This window comes from Leptonychotes weddellii, chromosome 3 (genome assembly GCF_054177405.1).
Source record: "Leptonychotes weddellii isolate Sample4059 chromosome 3, ASM5417740v2, whole genome shotgun sequence".
Classification (NCBI taxonomy): domain Eukaryota; kingdom Metazoa; phylum Chordata; class Mammalia; order Carnivora; family Phocidae; genus Leptonychotes; species Leptonychotes weddellii.
The window spans coordinates 118,876,434-118,899,029 of NC_138371.1; the positions used below are offsets into that span (position 1 = coordinate 118,876,434).

Below are 22,596 nucleotides of genomic sequence, written 5' to 3' on the forward strand. Positions count from 1 at the left end.
CCAGACTTATAACTAATGCTGTGTTTTTGAGAAAATTAACTGCCCTTGTTAAAATGCTGTAAAAGTTCTCCATCCTATAGCAGCTAGAGCCCGGCCTCCTAGCATGCCCTAGAAGACCTTTCTAGCCTGTTATTTACTTCTCCCCTGATGCTCCTAACTCTTGTCAATTTGAATGAGAACCATTTCCAAATACGCTACATCTGTTCAGTACCCTCTGAAATTCTATCTACAGCTCTCTCTTCTTGGACTGCTCTCCCCACTTGGCAAACTCTTAGTTCCCACTTTGAGACTTGTCTTCATGAGAAAGTCTTCCCCCCACCCCCACAAGCCCCCAGCGGTGAGCTCATTGCTCCCTTCACTGCATTTCCTATAACACCTCGTATAGGTGCCATTTATACCCATAACATATGGTGATGTTTTTACTGTCTCCTGTAAAGAATGACCCCCTTGAGGACAGGTACTACATCTGTCATCTAATAAATATTCAACACCTATTTCATCTCATTTGTTCAACAAATATTAACTGAACCTATTTGATGCTAGGCCCTGGCACATGGGGTGACCAAGATCCGTGAGGTCCTTGCCCTTATACACCTTGCAACAGGACAGATGTTCACTAAAAACAAGGAAGAACAATGGAGTATAATAAGCACATTAACTGGGGAAGTACTGTGAGCTATGGGCCCGGAGAAGAGGGGGCCTAATACAGAGAAGGAGTCATGGAAGCTCTCTCTAGAAAAGTCACATTTAAGCCAAGACCCAAGAAGTTATCCAAGGGAAGAGCTCGAGATTGAGTCCAGTTTATCAAGCTTATCTCCTGTCTAAATAGCATTTTCTACCATTTCTTTAAAGTCATTGGTTAAGAACAAGGATGGAGGTCTGTGGAAACTGGCTAGAGATTTTCCATTAACCAGTATTATGGAGGATATGCCTATGACCGGGGGTGATGTTCAAAATATTTACCAACAGGTACAACACAGACATCAACCAGTCGGAATGGACACCAGCCAGAGGCAACCAGGCTGCCTACTCCCATGCACACAGGCTGAATCCCACCCTGGGCAGGAGAATAGAGCCTGCTGTGGATCTCCCCACCTGGAGGGAGGCAGAGATGCAGCTCTAGTCCACCTCCTTTTGTAGAAGGCTTTAATTCTGCATACTGAGGACACCAGGCCCGTAAGAGGGACTTCACACAGTTATCTCTTAAATGCACACACCGCAAACCAGGCTATGCACCCATGGTCTCCTAGGAGAACGATCTCTTGAGTCAGCTAAAACCGCTGGCTGCTCTTTTCACATCTCCTTTCCCGTTCAATGCTCCTTTAATACCCACAGTAAGTTCAGAAGTGCCCAGGGTCGGCCTCTCTTGCCTGGGGCTTTCTTTGCCTGCCTCCCAGTTGACTGAGGAATTCTAAACATGTGTCTGTGGCTCAGCGAGGCCACTGGGACATCAGGCCATAGGTTGGATTGGGGTCTATATCCTGAGAGGGAGACTGGAGGGGAAACTCCGCCTCAGGCGTCTGCCAAGAAAAAAATGGAAAGAAGGTATCTGTGCCACAGGTATCATTCCAGCCCCTTTCTTTGTAGACTGTGGGCTTTATAAGGGTCTGAAGTAGCAACAAACCTACCTCAGACTTGTAAAATGTACACAGTATGAAGCAATAACAAAATCACCTCAAGTTTTCCATAGCTTTATAGGAGTAAATGTGTTTGGTGCATAGTAAAGCTCCCTTCCAAGGGTAGAGGTTTCCGCATGTACCCCAGGGCAGAAGGAGTGCCTTACATAACTTTGTCTTTGTTACTTTTCTCTTCACTCAGGGAATGTTTATGGAGTGCCTTCTGCATACAGTACACTTTCTTCACCTCAGAGAGTAAAACTGTGATCCCTCAACTGGGCAGGATCATGAATCAACCTATATTTTGGGAAAATAATGAGTTACTTCCATCACCCTTTACAAATTTGGGGGAAGTCAACTATTTATCACTTCATATTACCAATGGCATTGCTTGGTGTTTATGACCCCTGGTTTTGTTGCTAGATGGGTTTTCATTCAGCACTTGCAGGAGGTTTGTGGCCAATCTGAGATTAAATGGAGTGCTTCCTAAACCTCTCTTCCCAGACTGACCCCACAGCACCATAGTGCTTGTGAGCTGAAGCAGGTGCAACATTGCAGACTGCCCCACAGCCCTCCAAAGACCAGCAGGCCAACTCCCGCCCCTCCCTTCTTTTCCAAGGCCCTGGCCAGGTCAGCCTTCCAGGTTCTTGGGTTTCCATGGTACCCAGAGAAGGTTCTGGTTGCTTCCAGGCCGAGGCTATTTGGGAGTGTGCTCAGGGTCGCCTCCAGGAGGTAACTTCTGAACACATACCTTAATGTCTCCCTAGCACTTCCCACTGGCTCTGTCATCTCAGGCCTAGATCCTTGAATTTTGTGAGCCTCAGTTTCCTCCTCTAAAAGTTATATACATACATATATATATATATATATATATATATATATATATATATATATAGCAGCTAGCCCAGAGAGCTGTTGTGAAAATTAATGGGTTTGCACTATGTGGACTCCACCCTCACCCCTCACTCCACACCACCCCCAGGAGACAGGAGAGCCATGGGACGGGGGGGGAAGGTGTAGAGTAACAAATGTACTATCTGCCCAGGTCTCTGTACCAGGAAATCTGGTCACATCACCCAGCAAACTCATCCCAAACACTGTCACTCACTGTCCCAGCCCAACTGGGCATACTGAGCACTTAGTCTCTGTCCAACTTGCTTTGCCAAATAGGTTGACTAATGCTACCAAGGTAGTTTGTGAGTTCTGCCAACTGGCTAATTGTCCCGACATCTCATGTAGAGCTTCAATATATACAGCAGGAAGGAGAACTGTTCTGATTTAAGGAAACGTTGCTGGTGATACCACGCACCCTCCCCCACTCCACCTCCCTCTCACCCCCCATCCCCACCTTCAGCACTTCTGTGAAACTCTGAAAGCCATTTGAAAAGCCCCTCCCTGGATCACTGCACTGAGTGCCCTGAGACCTTCACGGTTCATAACACCCAGAATCTGAGCCCTGAAGGCAGCTGAGAGATAATATAATCAACACCTTCACAAACCTTCAGCAACAAGAACATTCAAGAGACACAGGCCACACCAGTTTCTTCCGTATAACATACGACTTCTTTTTTATTTTTTCCTGCTTCCTATCTGGACGAATAGAGGGGCCTCCAGCTGTTCTTGTCAGTCAAATCGCCAGTATTTCCTTTCTGGGAATGCGTTTTTCCTGAAGCAGCATTTTAGCACCAGATCAGCACCTGATGCATTAGTGCTTTTTATCACCTAGCAATATTTGCCATCCAAAGGGCTGAGCAACACAGTTACCACTGCTCACTTTACATTTGTTTGCTGCTTTCAGTCCATTGTCTCAGCGCGACCTGCACTTGAACCACACAAAATGGCCCTAAGCAAGAAAGTGAAGCAGTATTAAAGGTCAGAAATTCTTAGTCACTGAGCTCCATCTATCTCTCTTCGCTAGTCTCTGTCCCTCCCTTGCTCCCCCTCCCCTCTCCCGCCTTTTTCTTTTTTAAACCCCAGAACCAATTTTTCAAAGAATTTCAGTTCCTGGACACATAGTGAGTGTTCAATAAATATCTGATAATCTGATTTAAAACACTGGACATAAAAGGATATTCCAGAGTGTGGAGGTTCTCGTCACAGAATTTTCGACCTAGCAGGGAACTCGGAAATCACACAGGATGAGCCCTTCATTTTGTAGGTGGGGAAAGGTGAAGGGACCCACCCATGTTCCCAGCCAGCTATTATTATTACTGAGACCTCCTACTTTCAACCCAAACGGCATCATGATTACGAAAACGCTTATTCTCTTGCTCTCTTCAAGGTCCTCATGTTCCAAGTTTCCAACCGAAATATGATGTCGTTCTGCTATCACCTTGACTCTAGAAGTTTGGTTAAGGTTACCTTTTCATTTCAAAGATGGGAAATAAAAAAGCTGGCAAATAAAAAAACTAGAATTCCTTTGTTTGCCCAAGACAGTTCATTCAAGATCTCTCAAACCTGGCTATGTGCCAGAATGATTACCTGGCTGGGTTTCAAAATCATAATTTCTCTACCAAATCCATCTCGGGGCTTGGCAAGACTTGAGACTCTGTCTGTTCCTGGATTGTTCAGGGTTTGTTTGTTTCTGTTTGTTTGTTCTCCCAGAGATTCTGCTACACATCAGGTTTAGAGCCTGTAGATCTAATCAGTGCCCACTCCGTAATCCCACTCACAACATGGACAGGGTGGAGCATGTACTTGAAGATATCTGGGGAGGATGATACTATGGGTGTTCTCCAGGAATCACAGCTATCAAAATACGACTCAAAAGTGGAACCTATGATAATAATAACGTTGCCTCCAAGCCCCACTTGCTCAATCATTGAAGGTAAGTTCACTCTGCTCCCGAGTGCCCTGGCCCTGGCAAGTGCCCCCAGATACTGCCCTTCCTGGCATGTGAACAGCTGGGGAAGCTGAGCTGCCGGCGCTGAAGCCTCGGGCGGCGGCACCAGCAGGCATGAAATCACGAGGCAAGTGTAATTTAAAACCTACATATTTAACTAGACAAACTCTTGTCAACATATAGTTCCAGCACGTTCTCTCTCTTTTGGCTCTAATTCCCTATGACCGCCTTCTTTCCAAGTAATTCCATGAGTTCTGGGAATGTCCAGAACGGCACATGCCCAGGACTGGGACCAATTTATCCTGAGTAATCTGTCAAGCTGCAGTTCATGCTTTTCCACTGGTTTAGGTTACCAAGCAACCTCCTTGTCACCCGGGATAATGACCTGACTCTCACTCCAGGGGACACAATACAACATGGGATCTTGGGCGCAGGAACAGCACCAGCACAGGACTCATGCCAACCTGCAGGTGAAGCCCAGCTGTGCAGTTGCTCTGGCCACTTGTTTAGCCTTTGTATGTAAAATGGGGATGGGGGAGCAGCTCCCCAGCCGGTTATGATTTGAGATAATGCATCTAAAGCACCAGGTTGTTTTGTTTAGCGTCAGCCTGAGAGCAGAAATGATTTGGCAGCAGGGAGTGAGGTGCAGGAGGGTCGCTGACTCCTGGGGCACTCCGGTCACCATCAAAGTGGACAGAGAGGGAGACCTCCGGGCCCCCTGCTCTCTCAAGTCCCTCTGGAAAAGTGCAGAAATGCCTCTGCTTTTGTAGCCACAGTGGGATTGGGAAACTTTATGTACCATTTCTGCGAAGCCTTGAGCATCCAGGAAGCTTAAAGCTGGCCATGGTAACTGGCCCCAACAAGGGCCCGCGTCAGCCCCAGACTCGGCATCAACAGCTCTCTGAGGCCATGGCCTTCACAGTTTCCTCAGCACTTAGTTTATAAGCTCTGTCCATGACTTGGGGCCAATGCAGCTGGTCCTTTCTCGGCTCCATTGTGGCCACTTCATATGGGGTTTCACCCCTTCCCCCACCCCCCCCCCACTAAAAAAGGCACCGGTGGGGAGGGTGCAGAGGGAGCATCCAGCCAATCCCATAAATTTGCTCTCAAATATTTTTGCCAGGAAAAGCCAAAAGTTAAAAAGAGGTCCTGGCTACTCAAGCACTCAAAGCTTTTGTATTTGAGGAGGGGCTGGCTGATTTGGAGGATTTAAGAACAAACTGGAAACCAGAGCAGGGACTCCTAATGCAGAATTTACTGACAGCTTTTTGTGACCAGGGGCCTACCGACCTCAATTAATGTCTTCAGGATCCTCTTGGAGAAGAAGGGGGCAGGGGGAGGGTTCTCTTTGTAAGCTTGGTGATAATGAAAGCTGTCCAGGTAGCTCAAAGAACTAGTCCTGGCTACCAAAAGGCAAGGGGCCCCTCCAATAAGAGGTGGAGACAATTTCTTACAGCCCTAGGAACCAGGAGAGGGCAAGCAGGACACAAGGAAATAAAATACAGTCCTCCCTGGAAGCCAAGCAGACAGGAGAGCACCCCCAACACCCAGAATGAAGCCTCTGGTGAGACCCCCTGAGGACTTCATGCTCTTTTGCAAAAAGCCCTCTCCCAAAGGGGTGCCTGGTCTCACCTTTCTGAGAATCTGTGCTGTCAGAGCTACAAGGAGCCCGGTTCCAGGACGTGGACATTTATAAGCATATTTACTCTGAATCCGTAGAGTAGTCGGCAGCAGGGGGAGCGGGGAGGGCAGTGCTGACTGCACGTGTGCAGCTCACACGTGCTCAGTGACAGCACAGGCCCCTCATTGAATCCCAGCCTGCCAGAGCACACGTGCTGTTCCATCCAGCCCCGTAAGCCCCGTAGCGGCCAGGGGTTTGGTTGGGCTTTCATTCGGCACTGGGTGGCTGGTGTCAGCATAAAGCAGAAAGAGCCCGGGCTCAGAGTCCAGAAGCCTGCCCAGGATTTGGCTCCAGCTCCACGGACCGATTTGCTGCCCAACCTTAAGGAAGTCCTAAACCTCTTTCTGCAGTCTCTGCATCTGTCAACTCTTGATTCATTTTGTAAAGATATTACGAGAAGCTTCTGATCTCCCAGTGACCTAGTCCAAAGTGTGATCTGGACCCCTCACATCAGAGCCATTAAAAGTGCAGATCCCTGGGCCCAGCCAAGACCAACTGAAAGAGAATTTCTGGAGAAAGAACTAAGAAATCTGCCTTTTAACAAAGTCTCGGGTGATTCTCATGTGCCCTCAACACTGAAAGTCACTGACTTAGAAGAGGAGTTCAAACTCCTTCCTATGGAGCGAGGGCCTTTACAGTCTGCCTTTTGAGGACCATTCCCAGCATCCTCTCTGCTTCGACACTGGCTGACATTCAGATCCACACACAGAGGCCAGGCACTGGGCTAATTAAATGCATCCACTGAACCCCCAGAGCAGTTCTACGAACAAGTACTATTATCCTCCCCATTTTACAAATGAGGAGACTGAGGTTTACAGAGGCTCAGTCATGTGACCAAGATCACACAGGAAGCATGATGATGAGGTCAGAATCCCATTTCCATCTATGGGACTGTAGAGTTCTCTCTCTTAACTACCCCCAATATACCACATTGTGTATTCCCTCAAACACGCCTGCGTGCCCCTGCTCAGGGTGGCCCCTTGGCCTCATATGCCTCACAAGACTCTTATCCTCTGCAAATATATAGAACTCAAATTTTTTACCTGCCCCCCCCAAAAAAACTTCTGTGCATTAGCTACCCCTCCTTTGTGCTTGAACACTCTCTTTTCATATCTCTACTCTAACACTGTCCAAATTGTTTTGTGATTATTTGTGTTCCAGCCTCCTCTGAGACACAGAGGATTTTTAAGGCAGTTAGACTATTCTGAATGGTACTGCAATGGTGGATACATGTCATTATATATTTGCCCAAACCCATAGAATATACACCACCAAGAGTGAATCCTAATGCAAACTACGGCCTTCGGGGGATTATGGAGTGTCCATCTAGGTTCATCAATTATAACAAATGTGCTACTCTGATGGGGGATAGTGGGGGTGGGGAAGCTGTGCATGGGTGCGGTCCAGGGATATACGGGAATTCTGCCGTGAACCTAAAACTGCTCTAAACAACAAAGTCTATTTGTATTTTTAAGAATTATAGGACTCTGGGGCGCCTGGGTGGCTCAATCATTAAACGTCTGCATTCGGCTCACGTCATGAGCCCAAGGTCCTGGGATCGAGCCCCGCATCATCATCATCCGGGGGTTCCCTGATCAGCGGGAAGCCTGCTAATCCCTCTCCCACTTCCCCCGGCTTGTGTTCCCTCGCTTGCGGTCTCTCTCTCTGTGTCAAATAAATAATAAAAATAATAAAATCTTTAAAAAAAAAAAAAAAGAATTCTAGGACTCTGTTATCCATCCCTCTAACCACACACCACAGCATACAGAAGAGGCTAAATAAAAGCATGTTGACTGAAATGGACAGCCCTTTCCCAAAGGCCTCAGGAAAACAGATCTGAGGAACTGCCTCAGCCATGACGAGAGACAAGGAAGAGATTATGTGAACGGGTCAAGTGATGGAAACTTCAGAGGAAGCCTCGAAAGGACGGATGAGAGACTGGGCAAGGTGTCGTGGGTTCCGACGACAGGCTGGAGAGCAGAGGCTGCGAGGGGGCAGAGTGGAGGAGCCAGAGTGAAGAAGACGAGAAGGGGCCATGGGTGGAGGCAAACCAAAACGTCCAGAGGTGCTTTGCCTGCAAGCGCTTCTGAGCCCCAACCATTCCAGAAGGCAAGCAGGGCCTTTAGAAAGGAAAAAGAAGACCCACACAGTCAGTGCCCAAGGGCGAGAAGGCAGATTCTAGGAGCATCGGGGGACCATTCATCATCCAAAATGCAATGCAAGGGAAAACATCAGCAAGTGGAATTACGCTGCAAGAACCCTAACTAGAATGTCATGGGGAACGAGTCCAAGAGACGTTTTAACAACAATCCTGATGCCAGGGATCAAAGAGTATGACGTAAGCTTTAGAAGTGGAGCAATTAATGATGTGTTTTGTGTGTTAAATCTGGAAGGAAAAAAAAAAAACGCGTACTACCAGCTGTGTGGTAATGCCACGGAGTAGACCAAGGAGGAAAATAAACAGAGATTTAGAAACAAAATGGTTGCCCAAGAGACCTTGAGCTCTTATATGTTAGTTGAGAGAGAGGTTAGGAAGATCACTCCATCATTCTACCAAAGTCTGCCCACAATGTAGATCAGATTTGGCATTTGACACCCTTGGGTTGAAAACCCAGCTCTTCCACTTACCAGGTCTGTGAACATGGGTAACTTGCTCGATCTCTGAGGCTCTGTTTCTTTATCTGTGAAAACGAGAGAGTAGATAAGGCTTGTTGCTAGGATTAAAGGAGACAAAGTATATTTAGCGCTTTAGAATAGTGGCTGGCAGAAAGGTTCTATAAATGATGGCAGTGGTGGTGGTGTCATGGCTGCTCCTATGTGATTTTATGACGATACCCTTTGCATGTACCCTTGCCCTATTCCTCCAAGTAGATTTTTACCCCCAAAAGGAATCCTGCAAGTTTTTCAGATTTGCCCAACTGAAACAAGGCCAGAATCTGCCTTTTCTTCAGAGCCGTCTGTGTGCAAGACAGTGTGCAGAGCCTGATTAAGATGCTCAAGACAGGGTTCCTAGCCTGCGGTCACTTCCATTCTAGCGCCAGAAAGGAATTGGCAGACCTCGCTGTGGCCCAAGGCAGAGCTGAAGAAGTGCCACAGGAGCACCACAACCAATGGGCCGGGATGAGAGGAGGGCAGAGTCACTCACGGCTGGCATCATGGAAGAAGGGGCAATTTGCCAGGCAGAGTCCTGATGACGTGACCGAGTGGATCCCAGAGATGCGGAGCCATGAACATCCCTCATAAATCACATTTTAAGGACAACTGCAGATGGCCATGGTTTGTACAAAGAACTCTGGTCTGCTACAACTGGTCCAAAAGAAAGAGCCTGCTGCCCAGCCGGGGGAGAAGAGCTAGACGGAGCCAATCGGATGTGGTGCAGGGGGATAGGAGCCGGGGTCTGTGGCAAGACTGAGCCAGAAACAGGGAGTCAGACAGACTCTGCAACGCAGGCAGGATGCAGAGTTGGGGCCAAGGCTGACTTCTGTTATGAAAGAGCCAAAACTGGAAATTAAGCTAGGAGAGTAGTACAAATGTGATGAGAGGAAAATCACGCATTTCTTAAGAGTGAGAGAGAACTGAGAAAGAAGGACAGACAGGAAGACAAATGGAAGGAGAGACTGACCAACAGATAGAGAGGGACTAACAGGCAGACTGGCCAACAGACACAGAGATGGACAGAGACAGAACAAGCCAGACTGGCTGACTTTCCCTTCTTGGGTCGCGTGAGTGGGGGACACACACCTGCAGAGTGAGGCAGCGGATCCCTGAGAAGGTGGGGCAGGGGCTGGGCATGCCGCAGAGGGGAGACAGGATGGGAAGAGAGGGGGGCCAAGGCAGTCAGAGCTCTCCTTGAAACTTCTCAACATTTTCTTGAACATAATTAGAGAAGCAACTCATACTCCGGCCCATGAGTCCTCAGCAAAGAACTGTCCCATTCATTGCATTCTGTAACAAGACAAAAAGCTTTACTGGTAAGAAAGCTGGGATCAGGATATAAATCTCCCAAATGGGATGACGGTGTTTTTAGGGCAGTCATTCAGCCGAGGCAGGACTGTGGCTGATGTCACCACCCCAGTGCGAACAGCGAGTGAGCCCTGGCCTCTTCTCCTGCCTTGGCCGAAAACGAGCTCTCTGATCTTGAGCAATTGACTTAACCTATCTGGACATCTGTTTGTAAATCCACAAAATAAGGAGATTGAACTGGATGTCTTTCAAGCTTGCCTGCAGTACTGCTAACATCCTAGATCCTGTGGTTCCACAAACACCCCATTATTTATACATCAGACTTTTTCGCAACACCTAAATAGTATTGCCAACTATGTCAATAATATTTTATTTATTATATTACTATGAAGTGAATAGGTTATTTATTTCCTCCCAGTACAACTTGTACTTGAATACAATTTCAACATGCATGCTAAATCTCTCCTCCTATGAACTCCCAAGCATTTAAATCGAGACACCTCTTAGTGTACTTACCCCATTCTGCTTTAGGCTATGATTATTCAGGAAAATGCCTTATTGTCCATTCCTAGATGTTAAGCTCCCCAGATGCTCCCTGGAAACCCAGCGGCAAAGAGAAAAGAACGGAGCTACCGGGGTGGCTTCCGTCTTTGCAAGCGCAAGAACCCAGGACAATATATTGCACAAAACTGATGTTCAGTGCGTGTTTGTGGAACACACATATAGTTGGAGAGAATGCAAAACTTAAGAGGAATTCATCAAATGAGCCTAATTAAGTCCCCATCCTTTGCTCCTCCCCTAACACACCCGGAGGGCTAACCTAACACCTTTGCCTGGAGCTAATAAACATTGACCCCACTTAATTGCAAATGGCCCCTAGCCTCAGTGCTGCTGATGAGTTTGGGAAGAGCACAGAATACAGACAAGAGAAATCATTGCTGAGCGAGTCACTGGGGAAAGAGGCAGCTGGAATCCCCAGTCATCGAACTTGTTTGCAAGATGCCCACAGTGACACAAAAGGTAACATTATATGGAGCTGAAGGAACCAGACAGTGTCGGATTTGCTGGCAAAGCATTTTCTCAATCTTGAAAGTGAGAATGAGGGGGAAAAGGGGAAGGGGAGCAGAAACTATCAAGGGTCTTCTCTAGGCAAAGGCCCCTCAAGCCATATTTTCTACTCATCCTGCAAGAAAGTTTAGATGCCGACCCAGTGGTTCTATTTCAGCAAGATCTCCTCGGTCTTCTTAATGTCCAGCAGCTCTCCTGAGCCCTGTGTCCTCTGCCTCTTTCCCAATTCCCAAGGAAAGTGCAGCCCTCCCCCAACTCCCCAACGCAAGCTCTGGGTCCCTGTTAATAATCCACTTCTAAGTGGCGCCCTAACCACCACACTTCCGCACCCCGCCTACCTCCAGTCCTCACTGCCCTACCCAGCCTGGCCACAGGACACTGGCCTCCTCTGTCACCCAGGTGGCCCCTGCACCGGCGCGCGGGTCACCGGCCCTCACCTCTGGCCATCGGCTCACACTTCCTGTTTCTCCCAATCCACCTCAGCCGCCCTCCACTGTGCTCTCACATTCCAGACACTTTTTCCCCCCTCCCTCATTCCCTTCTTCTCCCATTACTAATGTCTATTCTAGAAACTTGCTCAGTTAGGACTGGACTCGCCAGTAATTGAGGGCATCTTGCACCACCCGAGTCTTGATTTTGTGAGCTAAAATTTCTGTTGGTGTTAACTTGCTAGCTCTTTTATTTTACTTCCCTCCCATGTTGATTCTCATTCCTGAGTTCACACTTTGGAGGAAGGAGGGAAGGTCACTCGATTGAGATTGGACAGAACCATAGGGATGGCCGCAGAGGGCCCTGAACCTGCCACTGCTGGCCAGAACGCACCCCATCTCCAGGCCGCGGTGGGCTCAGGGCCCAGGGCGGCAGCTAGCTTCTTCGCCAGCAACTGCCCTCCACAGCCTTCAAGGCCGCCGCTTTCGGACTGAAAACCCCCGTGGCTAACTCTCTTGGAGGAGCAGGAAATGAGAGGCTGTTAACGAGCTGGACCTCTGTGAGTTGTGCCAAGAATTCTCCGCCCCACGGTCACAGAATGCTGAAACGGGCTGAAAGGGCCAGTCTTCCAAAAGAGGTAACCGGAGGCCCCATCACCAGGCTGTTAATGCCTCCGGCTCCGCGAGCTGACAGGAACAGGACGTTCTAAAATGGCTCCACCCTTGAACCACAACTCATCAATCACAGCACGGAACATCGAGCTTCAGGTTCCGACTGGCTCCCGCGAACTCCCTCTCTCACCTCTCTGCCAGGCTCCTGCTTTGTCACCAGGCTCCCTACTTCGCTCTCCTGAAACAGGAGCCACGTTGGGGTTTCACGTCCTGCGTCCTGCGCCTCCATGCGTCGCACACGTTGGCACGCACGCACGGCGCAGAGCGCGCCGGGGCTCACGAACACCAGCGTGAGCGTCCGGGGTTGGCCCCTGCTTGTGCACCAGTCCTGATACCTGCCATATGGTCGGGTTGCCGCGCAGGTTGTCTGTAAAACATCTGGCCAGTTGTTTACCTCTCCAGCTGTGTGGCAGTTGGCACGTCCCTGTCCTCGGCTCCCTTCAGCCTCCCAGGAAAAGAAGCGCAGCCTCTTGCCTGGACTTTCTTCCTTGGCCGGGCGGAAATCAGTTTGCCACCGCCTTGCTTTGGCTGCTCTGACCCGGCCCGCCCCGCTGCCCCCTCAGCTCCTCTATCGGTCGTCCCTGGGCGTGCGGCCACAGCCCTCTCTGTTCTGACCCCTTCCATTTACACAGCCGGCCGCCTCTTCCCTTACCTCCTCGGGGCTCCTCCTGGATCTCCGTGCACAAATGTCCTGCCATCTCGTTACCTTTGGCCCACAGGTGTAGTCATCGCCCCACTTTACGCCACTTGCAATCACCTGGCTTCTTGCTCACCTGGTGGCTTTCTCGCCCTCTGGCTTTCCTGCCAAGCCTTTCTTCCCAAGAGCTGCCTTACGGCCAGGAACACTTAACACACCGCCCAGAGTTCCTCTGACAGGTACAGGGCCAGACTTCTAATCAGATCGTTTATATTGCAGTCCGATGACCCCCAAATTCCGAATTACCTTCCTGGCTGACAAGGAGAGCTCCCCACGCGATCCTCACGGATCCACGTTTTTCTCTTGCAGACATCCACTCCTTTCCTGCCTCCCCGATCCTAATTCCTCCAACTTACTTCCTTCAGTAAGGTCATATTTACCTTCTAAGTCAGAACCCAGAATTTTCAGGTAATTTCCAGGACTAAAGCAATCTGTTCATTGCCATATATTGTCTCCTCTTCGATTCCAGCGGCTGCTGGCGGTGCCCACCTAAGTCCCATCCTTGCCCTCCCTGCTCGCGGGCACACAGTGATGAGGGTGACAGCTAACACTGAGCAACGCCTGTGTGTCAGGTACTGCTCCAGGCACTTTGCATAGAAGATTCCCCAGGTCTGCCCCCTGCATCTTATTTCAGTTTCCTTAAACTCCTACTTACCTGAGGAAAGCCACCAAAGTGGGCAGAGGAGAGAAAGAAGAAGCATTAAAATAACGAGTGGGAACAATGTAAACATCTCTAGATGTCCTGATTAGGCATGCTTTATGTTCTTTCTCCCTTTATGTCGAATTCCCACTCATTCCTGCCTATACCTCATTCCTCGGTCCTGACCATATGACCTTGTTTTTAACTTAAAGAAGCACTCTTTCATTTTTTCAAACTGCACGTTTTTATAGAGATCTCTGCATTTCCAATGGTAAATCAAGAGAACACAGATTTGGAATAAGAGTGATACATATTTTTAAGTCCTGCCTCTGCCCATTTCTAGCTTTGTGATTCTGGGTGTTTCTTTTTTCTTTTTCTTTTTTTTTCTGGGTATGTTTCTTAATGCTGCTGAACCTCAGTTGACTCATTTATAAAATGCAATTAGTAGAGACCTTGCAGATTTTTTTAAATTGCAATAAGCAATGTGTGCAAAGTACTTATCACAGTGCCCAGCACCTTGTAGATGCTATGCAAATAGCCCCTCATTTTCTAAAAATACTTATACTGTCTCAGTGCAGTGGGTGGATATGAAAGGCAGATTTCTCTGCTGTCATATCTTCTTTTCTTAGTGCAAGGTCTCTCCCAGAAACCAAGGGAAATCTCCCACATGACATACAAAAAAAGAAATCACCTTGTCACAGCATAGCAGAGGGCAGCTTTAATAAGAAACTAACAGATGTTATATATTCTGCCCCAGGCAAATTGTAGGCCTAAAGGCTTACCCTCTGCCCCACTTCCCCAGCATCCCTCAGTGGCTGACTGTGGGATCTTTAATAGGATTTGTCTTCTGGGTTGCTCACCAGGTTCAATGTCTTCTTGACCCCAGAAAAATGCAAGAATGCTCCCTGGGCACTTGAGAAAATGAGTTCTAGAGCAGTGATCTCCAAATGTGATCGATGGACCAAAGGCATCAACACCATCTGGGAGCTTGTTAGAAATGCACATTCTCAGGCCCTATGCTAGACTCACTAAATCAGAAATTCTGGGGGTGGGGCCCCAGCAAACTATGTTTTAACACTACTTCAGGGTGATTTTGATGAAGATTCAGGCTTGAGAACTAGTGGGTGAGATAGTAACATGGGGATTTCTTCCTAACAGAATCAGTGGGGGAAGTTCCAACAATATGGCAGATTAATGACTGCGACCTCTCAAGACACACCTTCAGCTGCCCCTGCATGCAAGGCTGCTCATCAAGGAAGCTGTCCCTGTGCCTCATCACAGAGAAGCATCAACCCCCTGCCAGCCTCACTAGCACCACTCCCTGCTGCTCGTCTAGACAAGACCAGCTTGACTGCAGACAGGTACCTGAGAGCCTAGCCCAGGTGCACCTGCTGTTGCTCAAATACAAGGTTTGCTATCTCTTCTCCCAGCCACCACCTTCCTCACCCTGAGACTGGCCAAGCACCTCCCAGCTCCTGCTTACTGTCATTCAGCACCGGGTGGAACAGATACATTAAAGATGCTGTCAGTGACCACAGCGGCCACCCACTCTCCCGAGTGAAACTGTGCCTTCTACAGCCCCAGGAGCCAGATCGACCAGACAGCTGTGCTACAATTCTCTCAAATCAGCACGAAGCAGGGGAGAACCAGAGTTCAGAACTGTAGCTATAATTAGTAACCCAAAGGATGCATTCCCATCTCCCTCATCCCTCCACAGAAAATGTTCCTCATCAACACTGGGGATGACCTTTCACCCCAAATCCAGTGGACTCACCTGTCAGTAGCCCCACATTGCTTTCTGTCTCAAACCTAAACTCCATACATGCCCTGTCCCCCCGCCCCCATTGCCCCCAACGTCACTGCCCACTGTTTCACCCTATATGCCAGTCGGGAGAAAACTCACCGTCCATGTTTCAAATTAGCCAGTAGGCATCTCAGAAGGCCACAGGTTTGACTGGGAAGGAAGTTATAAGGCTGGCCTAAGAGAACATGAGGGAATTGTTGGAATGATTCTGTTACCAGAGTTTTTTTTAATCAGGAAATTTGAAAACTAAAAACGGTGGAATTGACAATATAGCTGAGAGGGAATGTGGCCACCTTTTATTTCCTAACTTCTTCACTTCCCACTAAGAACCTCTGCCTTAGCCCTCTTTCTCCTCAGCTTTTGCTTCAGTTCTGTGAGCCACCAGTATCTTTCCAATTAATTAATTAAGGGGCCCCAAGTAGGTTTCTCTTGCCTGGAAAGAATGGACACCCCATCATCAGAACCCTGCTCAGCTCCCAGCTCCTCCGGAAAGCCCATCTTAGATCCCCTCACTTTGGATACCACTTACAGTCCTTCACCAGCGTAGCTCTATATTCTTGTACCTTACATGCATGACGATGTGGCATCCAGGGGACCTGCATTTGAACACTGCCCCCACCACTATTTAACTCTGCCACTGGGGAACATTATTTAACGTTCTCCCTGAACTTCAGTTTTCTGGGGATAATATATTATTAGGAAGAATAAACAAGCAGCAAATGTAAGAAGCCCAGTATACTCTCTCTGCCAGCTACTGGGTACATAACCAGTGCTCCCATCTTCCCTGTTCCCTTGATTACCTCTTTCCAGTTTGATTGTTCTTCTTGGCTTATACCTCTGTATCTAATTGCCTAGTACTTATACTTTGTCTGTAATGTCGTCTGCTGATCATCTCTTGATCCCAGCCATTCTCTGTGGAAGCTTCGGAATCTGGTTTAAGCTGCAGGAGCACTTTTAAGTTCTATAATTACAGTATTATTGACTATAATTTTATTTGCTATGAGTTGTATTTGGAGCAAATGTTTCTAACCATATTTTTAAAAGCTTTGTTTTGGTTGCTATTCTATTAATATGCAGCTCCAGAAAAGCTAAGAACTGGAAGGAGAAAACTATAAGACATCGGAAGTGGGATAAAATTCTATCCAAGTGTTTAATCACCCTTGGAGTCATGTTATTCTTACTGATGATCTAAATTTGTCTTGCTACAATTTATTCTTGTTTTCTATCACACTCTACATTTTGCATAATATACTTGGAGATAGACTTTGAACCACTTTTAAGCTTTTACCTACAGCTTTTTTACACTTTTCTCATATTGGCTCACATTTATCAAAGGATAGCTGTATACCAAGCACTATGCTAAGCACTTTGCACAGGTCTTTCCATTTAATTCTTATAATCATTCTGAGTATCCCCTATGTGTCCTATATAAGCATTATTATTATGTCCATTTTATGAATGAGCAGATCTTAAGGAAGTCGTGCCACTTGCCCAGGGTCACCAAGCAAGTAACAGATGATGCCTCCGTGTGAACCTGGGCGGTCTGACACCAGGGCCCATACTGCCTCAGAGATTCTAGTTCCTCAATTTTTAAGGATTTAATGATTTGATTGGCCTTTCTCCCATTTCTCTTCATCCATCTTAACAACTGTTCACCAATACTGATGAGAACTATCTGGATGCTAAAAATGGGAAAAAGATCTTAGGGTCCAAGTGGACCATGTTCACAGCACAGAAGAGCTACTGGAGAGGCATTAAAAAAAGTTTGACTTAACTAAATACTCACCGGAATTATTGGACAAAGACTGTGGCATCAAAAACCTCAAGCTAAAGCCTGACACCAAAGAACCACTGCTAGTAATTTAATACTAACTCTGACTTGATGAGCACCTGCAGTGTGCCCGGTCTTTTCTAGCACCAGGTGTCCTGCAGGAAGGCTCTTGCAGACGAGGAAATGGGAATTCGAAGAGATGAAGTGACTTGCCCACAGCCACACAGGGCAGATCTGGTATCTGTTTTATTTGGGCCTCTGGTTTAGCTTGCAGCCTGTGCTCTTTCCCTATGGTCATCTTCGTAGCTGAAGGTTTCTGGCCACGCATTCTTCAGAACCCAGTACAAAGGATGGTCATGACAACAGTCCTTGCCTACCCGAGGGGGCTGGTGGGAGTACAGTGTGCATAGTCTCTTCCCGTGGTAAAAGGAATTAATTAATGCCACATCTACCCACCCACACATCAGCCTTATACTCTTTTACCCACACTTATTTGGTGAGTGGACACCATAATGTTAACACCTTACATTCATAGAAGGCTTTGCAGGTCATGGAGGCATTTTCAATATGAAGCTCAGGTGAGCTTGGTAAATTAGTGAAAGCCTCCTAGTTCCTAATCTAGTATTCTTCGCATTTTGCCTTGCTATCTCTAGCCAAAAATGTGCTGTCTGAAGAAAAACAATAAAATAAAATAGTGTTGCAGTGGGTATTTGTGGAAACAAATTAAGATTTAATTTCTCCTATACCAACCTAGGATGCTTTTTAGTCTTTTTACACTATGGTAAAGGGACAATCTACAAAGTATTTCCTTAGAGTTACATCCCCAAGTCTAATTTATAAAAAGGCAATTGCCAGAGTGCCTCCATGTGGCTTCCATCAAAGTTGGACATTGAGAAGGCAGATATCCATGTGACTAAAATGCACACAATCACCCTTCCAATTGTCTTTGTCCCATAAGAGACCATGCTGAAAGGCTCATGGCCTTGGGTTGCATGTCAGTCTCCAGGAGTAGACGCAAGTGTCTAAATAGCAGAGAAAAGATAGAAACATTTTCAAGGGCTTGTAAACATGGGATCCAAGTTTTTCTCTCCTGGTGGGCTTTGAAATCAAGGCTGCTGCTCAAGCAGAAAAGAATCATTGGCTTTCTCATTGGGATCTTTCGGTCAGGCCACCTGTTGGGTGTTCTTTTTGCAGAGATTGAGGGACGAGCACTGCATCAATGGCATAAAGGAGAGTTTATTCATGGGAAGATCCAAAATAGAAATGTTGCTGTAGAAGTAATTAGACTTGAGTTTAAAAGGATCAGTTCCTCATTAAGGGTTTCCCTCTAAGGCTTTTTACAAGTTTAAAGCTTGAATCTAATCTCCAGTGTCAGCTGTGGAAGGAAGGAAGGCACAGATGCATATTCACATACTAACAAGTATGTGCCCTGGTTTCGCTGATAAAGCGTAATAAGGATTTCGCTGTACATAAATGTAAATATATGCTCCTCGGCACCATCTCCCCTGCCCCTGCCACCACCCACTGGAGATGGAGACCCTGGAGATCAAAGTCAATACTTTGCACTTATAAAAGCTGGAAGAAAACTTTTTAACCATGGTTAGAATTAGAATTGGTTATTCCCAGCAGCCCCAAATGTCAACAGAAACCCTTCCCTTTCTGCATTCCTTGTAATTCAATTCCCTGTCAGCATGTATTGGCTATGTATCTGGTCCTGTTCTAGGTTTGAGGATACAAAGATAGATGAGACACATCCCTGCCCTGTAGGAATGCAGAGCTCAAGAAGGGTTTCTCAAAGTGTGTACCCATCGGCACCCATAAGGAACTATAGGTTCCTGCAAAACTGTAGGCGACAAGTCTAGTTTTCAGATCCTGTGCAGAACCACTGAGTTAGAACTTAATCAGAAGCTCTAAGTGTAGGCTCAGGAATCTTCATACAAGTACCCCCCCACGCCCCGGTGATTCCTATGTCTGTCCACAAAAGTAACAGACAGCATGATTTCAAAGCATTTATAAATAATTTGTGATTTTCTTCTGATAAGTCTTGAAATTCCAGGCTGTGGACAAACCCATCTCTTAGGAGAGCAGAGACAACCGTCTCCACGCTCTGTGAGATCTTCACCGGGTTTAACAAAAGCAGACTCTGCCTGCAGATTATGGGAGGCCTCTAGAGTCTCCCTCTTCGCAGTAAGTTTCTACACCAGCCATCCTCCACAAGGCCCACAACAAGCCCCACCTTGTCCACCAGAGGGAAACATTCTGGGTGGGCAACGGCTGAAAGCATGCTGGAGTCGGACCTGTGTTTGGATCCTAGCATTTTCACTTCCCGGTTGTGAAACCAGACGCAAAGTACCAGGCCTTTTGTTTCTTCGTCTGTAAAATGAGGATGACGATAGGACCCAGCTCACTGAATTATCAGGATTGGAAGAAATAATGTATACAGGAAACACATATGGATTGGCATACAGTAAACATTTAATAAATGTTGTTACTGTGGTTACCAAAGACCTTGGTGAAACTCATTTGGGTTAATGACTCAGAGCTCAAAAAAAATCTCACAAAATCCACAACAGGCTAGTCTTCTCCCTGAAAGAGAACTCAAAAACCATGAAATGTAGGTACACAAGTGAGGGGACAATGGTATACTTCTAAACTGTGCCTTGGAGTCTGCAAATTATAAGGTAGAATAATTGGTGGCTAATTTCCCTCATTAAGCCTTTTAGGGAAACCCCTAAAGAGGAACTGATCCTTTTAAATTCAAATCTAATTACTTTTATAGCAACATTTCTATTTTGGATGCTTCCCATGAATAAAGCCTATTTTATGCTATAGATGCAGTGCTCATATATAAGGGAGTGGACAATGATATACTTCCAAACTGTGCCTTAGAGTCTGCAAATTATGAGAGAGTATAATAACTTAGGGAGGGTGAGCAATGGTTGATATATAAAATGAACATTTTTAAAGACTGAATTTATAAAACACACACAGGTATGCTACATCTAAGGCAAACCAGATGTATAAAAAAAAATCTAGATTTATTATGCATGTCTTTATCAAAAGATAGCCATTTAGCTCCTTAAAATATTTCATGTATGATTTCATTTAAAAGATTTTTATCCAAACACAAAATCTCAAGAGGGTATCTATTCCACAGTTCAAATAGGGTTACTGGGTTTGGCAAATTAAAATACAAGAGACCCAGTGAAATTTGAATTTCAGATCAAGAAGAAATAATTTTTCAGCATAAATACATCCCATGAAATATTTGGCAACCCTAACTACAGAGCATGACTGGTTTTCAGAGAAGTTCATGACTTTGAGCCAACGTCCTTAGTAAGCTTTACATTAGGAGAAAGAAAAACTGATTAGGAATGAACTTGTCACGGGTCAGGTGAATGAATGAAGCTGTAAGTTCTATGAGAAATGAATGAAACCGGACCAATCACAGGGATCATATGACACCTGAGCTTTTCTTCAATTGCTAGGAAGTTAGAATGTCCCTGTACGCCTGGAGAAATTCCTGCTGTAATCTGTACGTTGTAAAGTTCTATGTTAGTACTAGAGGAGTAAGTGGAAGAAAAGTTAACTTAGGAGAAATGAGTTAGTAAGATCAGGAGCCAAGGTTCACCCTGTAATCTGGGCTCAAGGTTCAAACGTGCTCTTTCACGATGAAGGGACAGTGACCCTGAGCTTCTTGCTGCGAGTGTATGATAACCAAACCCCCACCACACATTTTCTTTCATTCCTTTTATTTCCTCTAACGTGAGAACAGGTAAAGTGCTTTTTCTTTGATTTATAATACTCTTTGATGTTACAGAAAAAAAATCTCATTCTGGAACTGCCAAATTGTTTCCATGGTGAAAAGTTAAGTAGGTCTTCGGCATTTTTTAGATTTTAGTAAGCTTTGCATAGCAGTGGGATGGGAGGTGAAAATGAAAAAAATATCCCAGGACCCCTCATTGATTAGGCCTTATATTTTTAAAAATGCTTCTGACATGGATGTTAACATGCTGGTACATTTTTAATTCTGCCCCAACTCGTAGGCCACAGTAATTAAGAAATTATTCCACTGGAAATGAAAGCACTCCAGCGATCAAAGGGAAATGAGATAGGGCGGTAGCAGAAAGAACATTAAACTCAGAATCAGAACGCTTGGCTTACATCCCTGCCTCAGCCACGCACAGGTCAATCAGCTTCACTCTCTGGACCTCTGTTTTCTCATCTGTAAAACAAGAGTTTCCTACGTGCTTTCTGTAGTCTGAAATTCTGTGATTCTGAGTCTAGTAATTTGAATTTAGATCTTTTATCTTTCCCTGACTATAATATTTTGAGAAAACCTTCCCTTTCCTGTTTCTGGCAGCCTGCCATTTCTGGAAAGCCCACTCACTTCCCTCAGCCCATTCTGAGGATGAACTTGTGCGATCTTTAGAGGCCACTTTGGAAATCACTGTTGTGCAGCACAAGGGACTGTTAGCAACATGTACAAAGACAGAAAATGGCTTTAAATGTCAAGTAAGGAACAATAACACTGGGGAAGAAGCACATCAGAGAGCTGGTTGTTAAAACTCAGGCTAGAGCATTGAAAACTGCTTGAGGTTTAAAATCCTGAGCTGGCAAACAACTACAGGGAAGATCAGAAAACGAAGCCTACAAGGAGTTGTAGGGAAATGAATTGACCAGAAAGACATGGGGAGACATCATGGCCGCCTTCTCAGCTCTGAGGCCCACTCCACCTCCACCACCACCCTGGCCCTCACTCCCAGCTCAGAAACTAAAGCGAACCACTTCTGAGACCACCTCTAGGTGCCCAACTCCAGGTGAAGGAAGAGTGAGAGCCAGTGCTCAACTCAGGAGCTCTCCCCTGCTCTACTCAGGACACCTTCTTCCTCTGTAATAATCTGATGGACTAAAGATAGTTAAACGTAAAGCAAAAAAAGGTGCTTTTTTTTCCCCCTTTCGAAAATTCCCGAACAAAATTATTTTGAAAAGCGCTAGCCCTCATAAACAAGGTGTCTTTTGAGGTATTTCTTTAAGAGTCGTATGAGTTGCCTGACTCACACTGTGTGTCAAATGAGATGACAAACGATCGCTAACCCTGATATTACCATTCCACCTCCACGCCACGCATCCTCCCCAGTCCTCCTCACCGCAACTGGGAAGAAAGGTAAGATGTTTCTCCTTTTAGGAAAATTTGACAGCAGTAGGAAAGAAGGAAGGAAGGAAGGAAGGAAAGAAGGGAGGGAGGAAGGGAGAGAGAGAGAGAAAGAAAGAAAGAGAAATAGAGAGGGAGAGAGGGAGGGAGAAGAAAGAAGAGAAGAGAAGAGAAGAGAAGAGAAGAGAAGAGAAGAGAAGAGAAAAGAGAAGAGAAAGAAAAGAAAAAGATTGACAAGCTGGGGCTTTTTAGGGTAATT

At 46.3% G+C, this 22,596-nt stretch overlaps 1 protein-coding gene across 4 annotated transcripts in view; it reads right to left on the reverse strand.

Annotated features, from left to right (window-relative positions):
- The window catches only part of LOC115940625 (uncharacterized), a 100,318-nt gene extending 87,295 nt beyond the window's left edge, over positions 1-13,023 (reverse strand). For 2 of the 4 annotated variants that reach the window (XR_004075357.2, XM_081814889.1), the window contains exons 1-3: positions 12,401-13,023; positions 9,881-10,084; positions 8,768-8,820 (exon numbers count right to left, since the gene is read on the reverse strand). Coding sequence is in view for 2 of the 4 variants with exons in the window: in XM_081814889.1 (XP_081671015.1) it covers positions 8,768-8,820; positions 9,881-9,931 (104 nt within the window). In the remaining 2 variants the exon portion in view is untranslated. The remainder of the gene's footprint in view (positions 1-8,767; positions 8,821-9,880; positions 10,085-12,400) is intronic. The other 2 variants (XR_014143740.1, XM_081814888.1) reach the window with 1 other exon arrangement.
- Between the last annotated feature and the right edge of the window lie 9,573 nt (positions 13,024-22,596).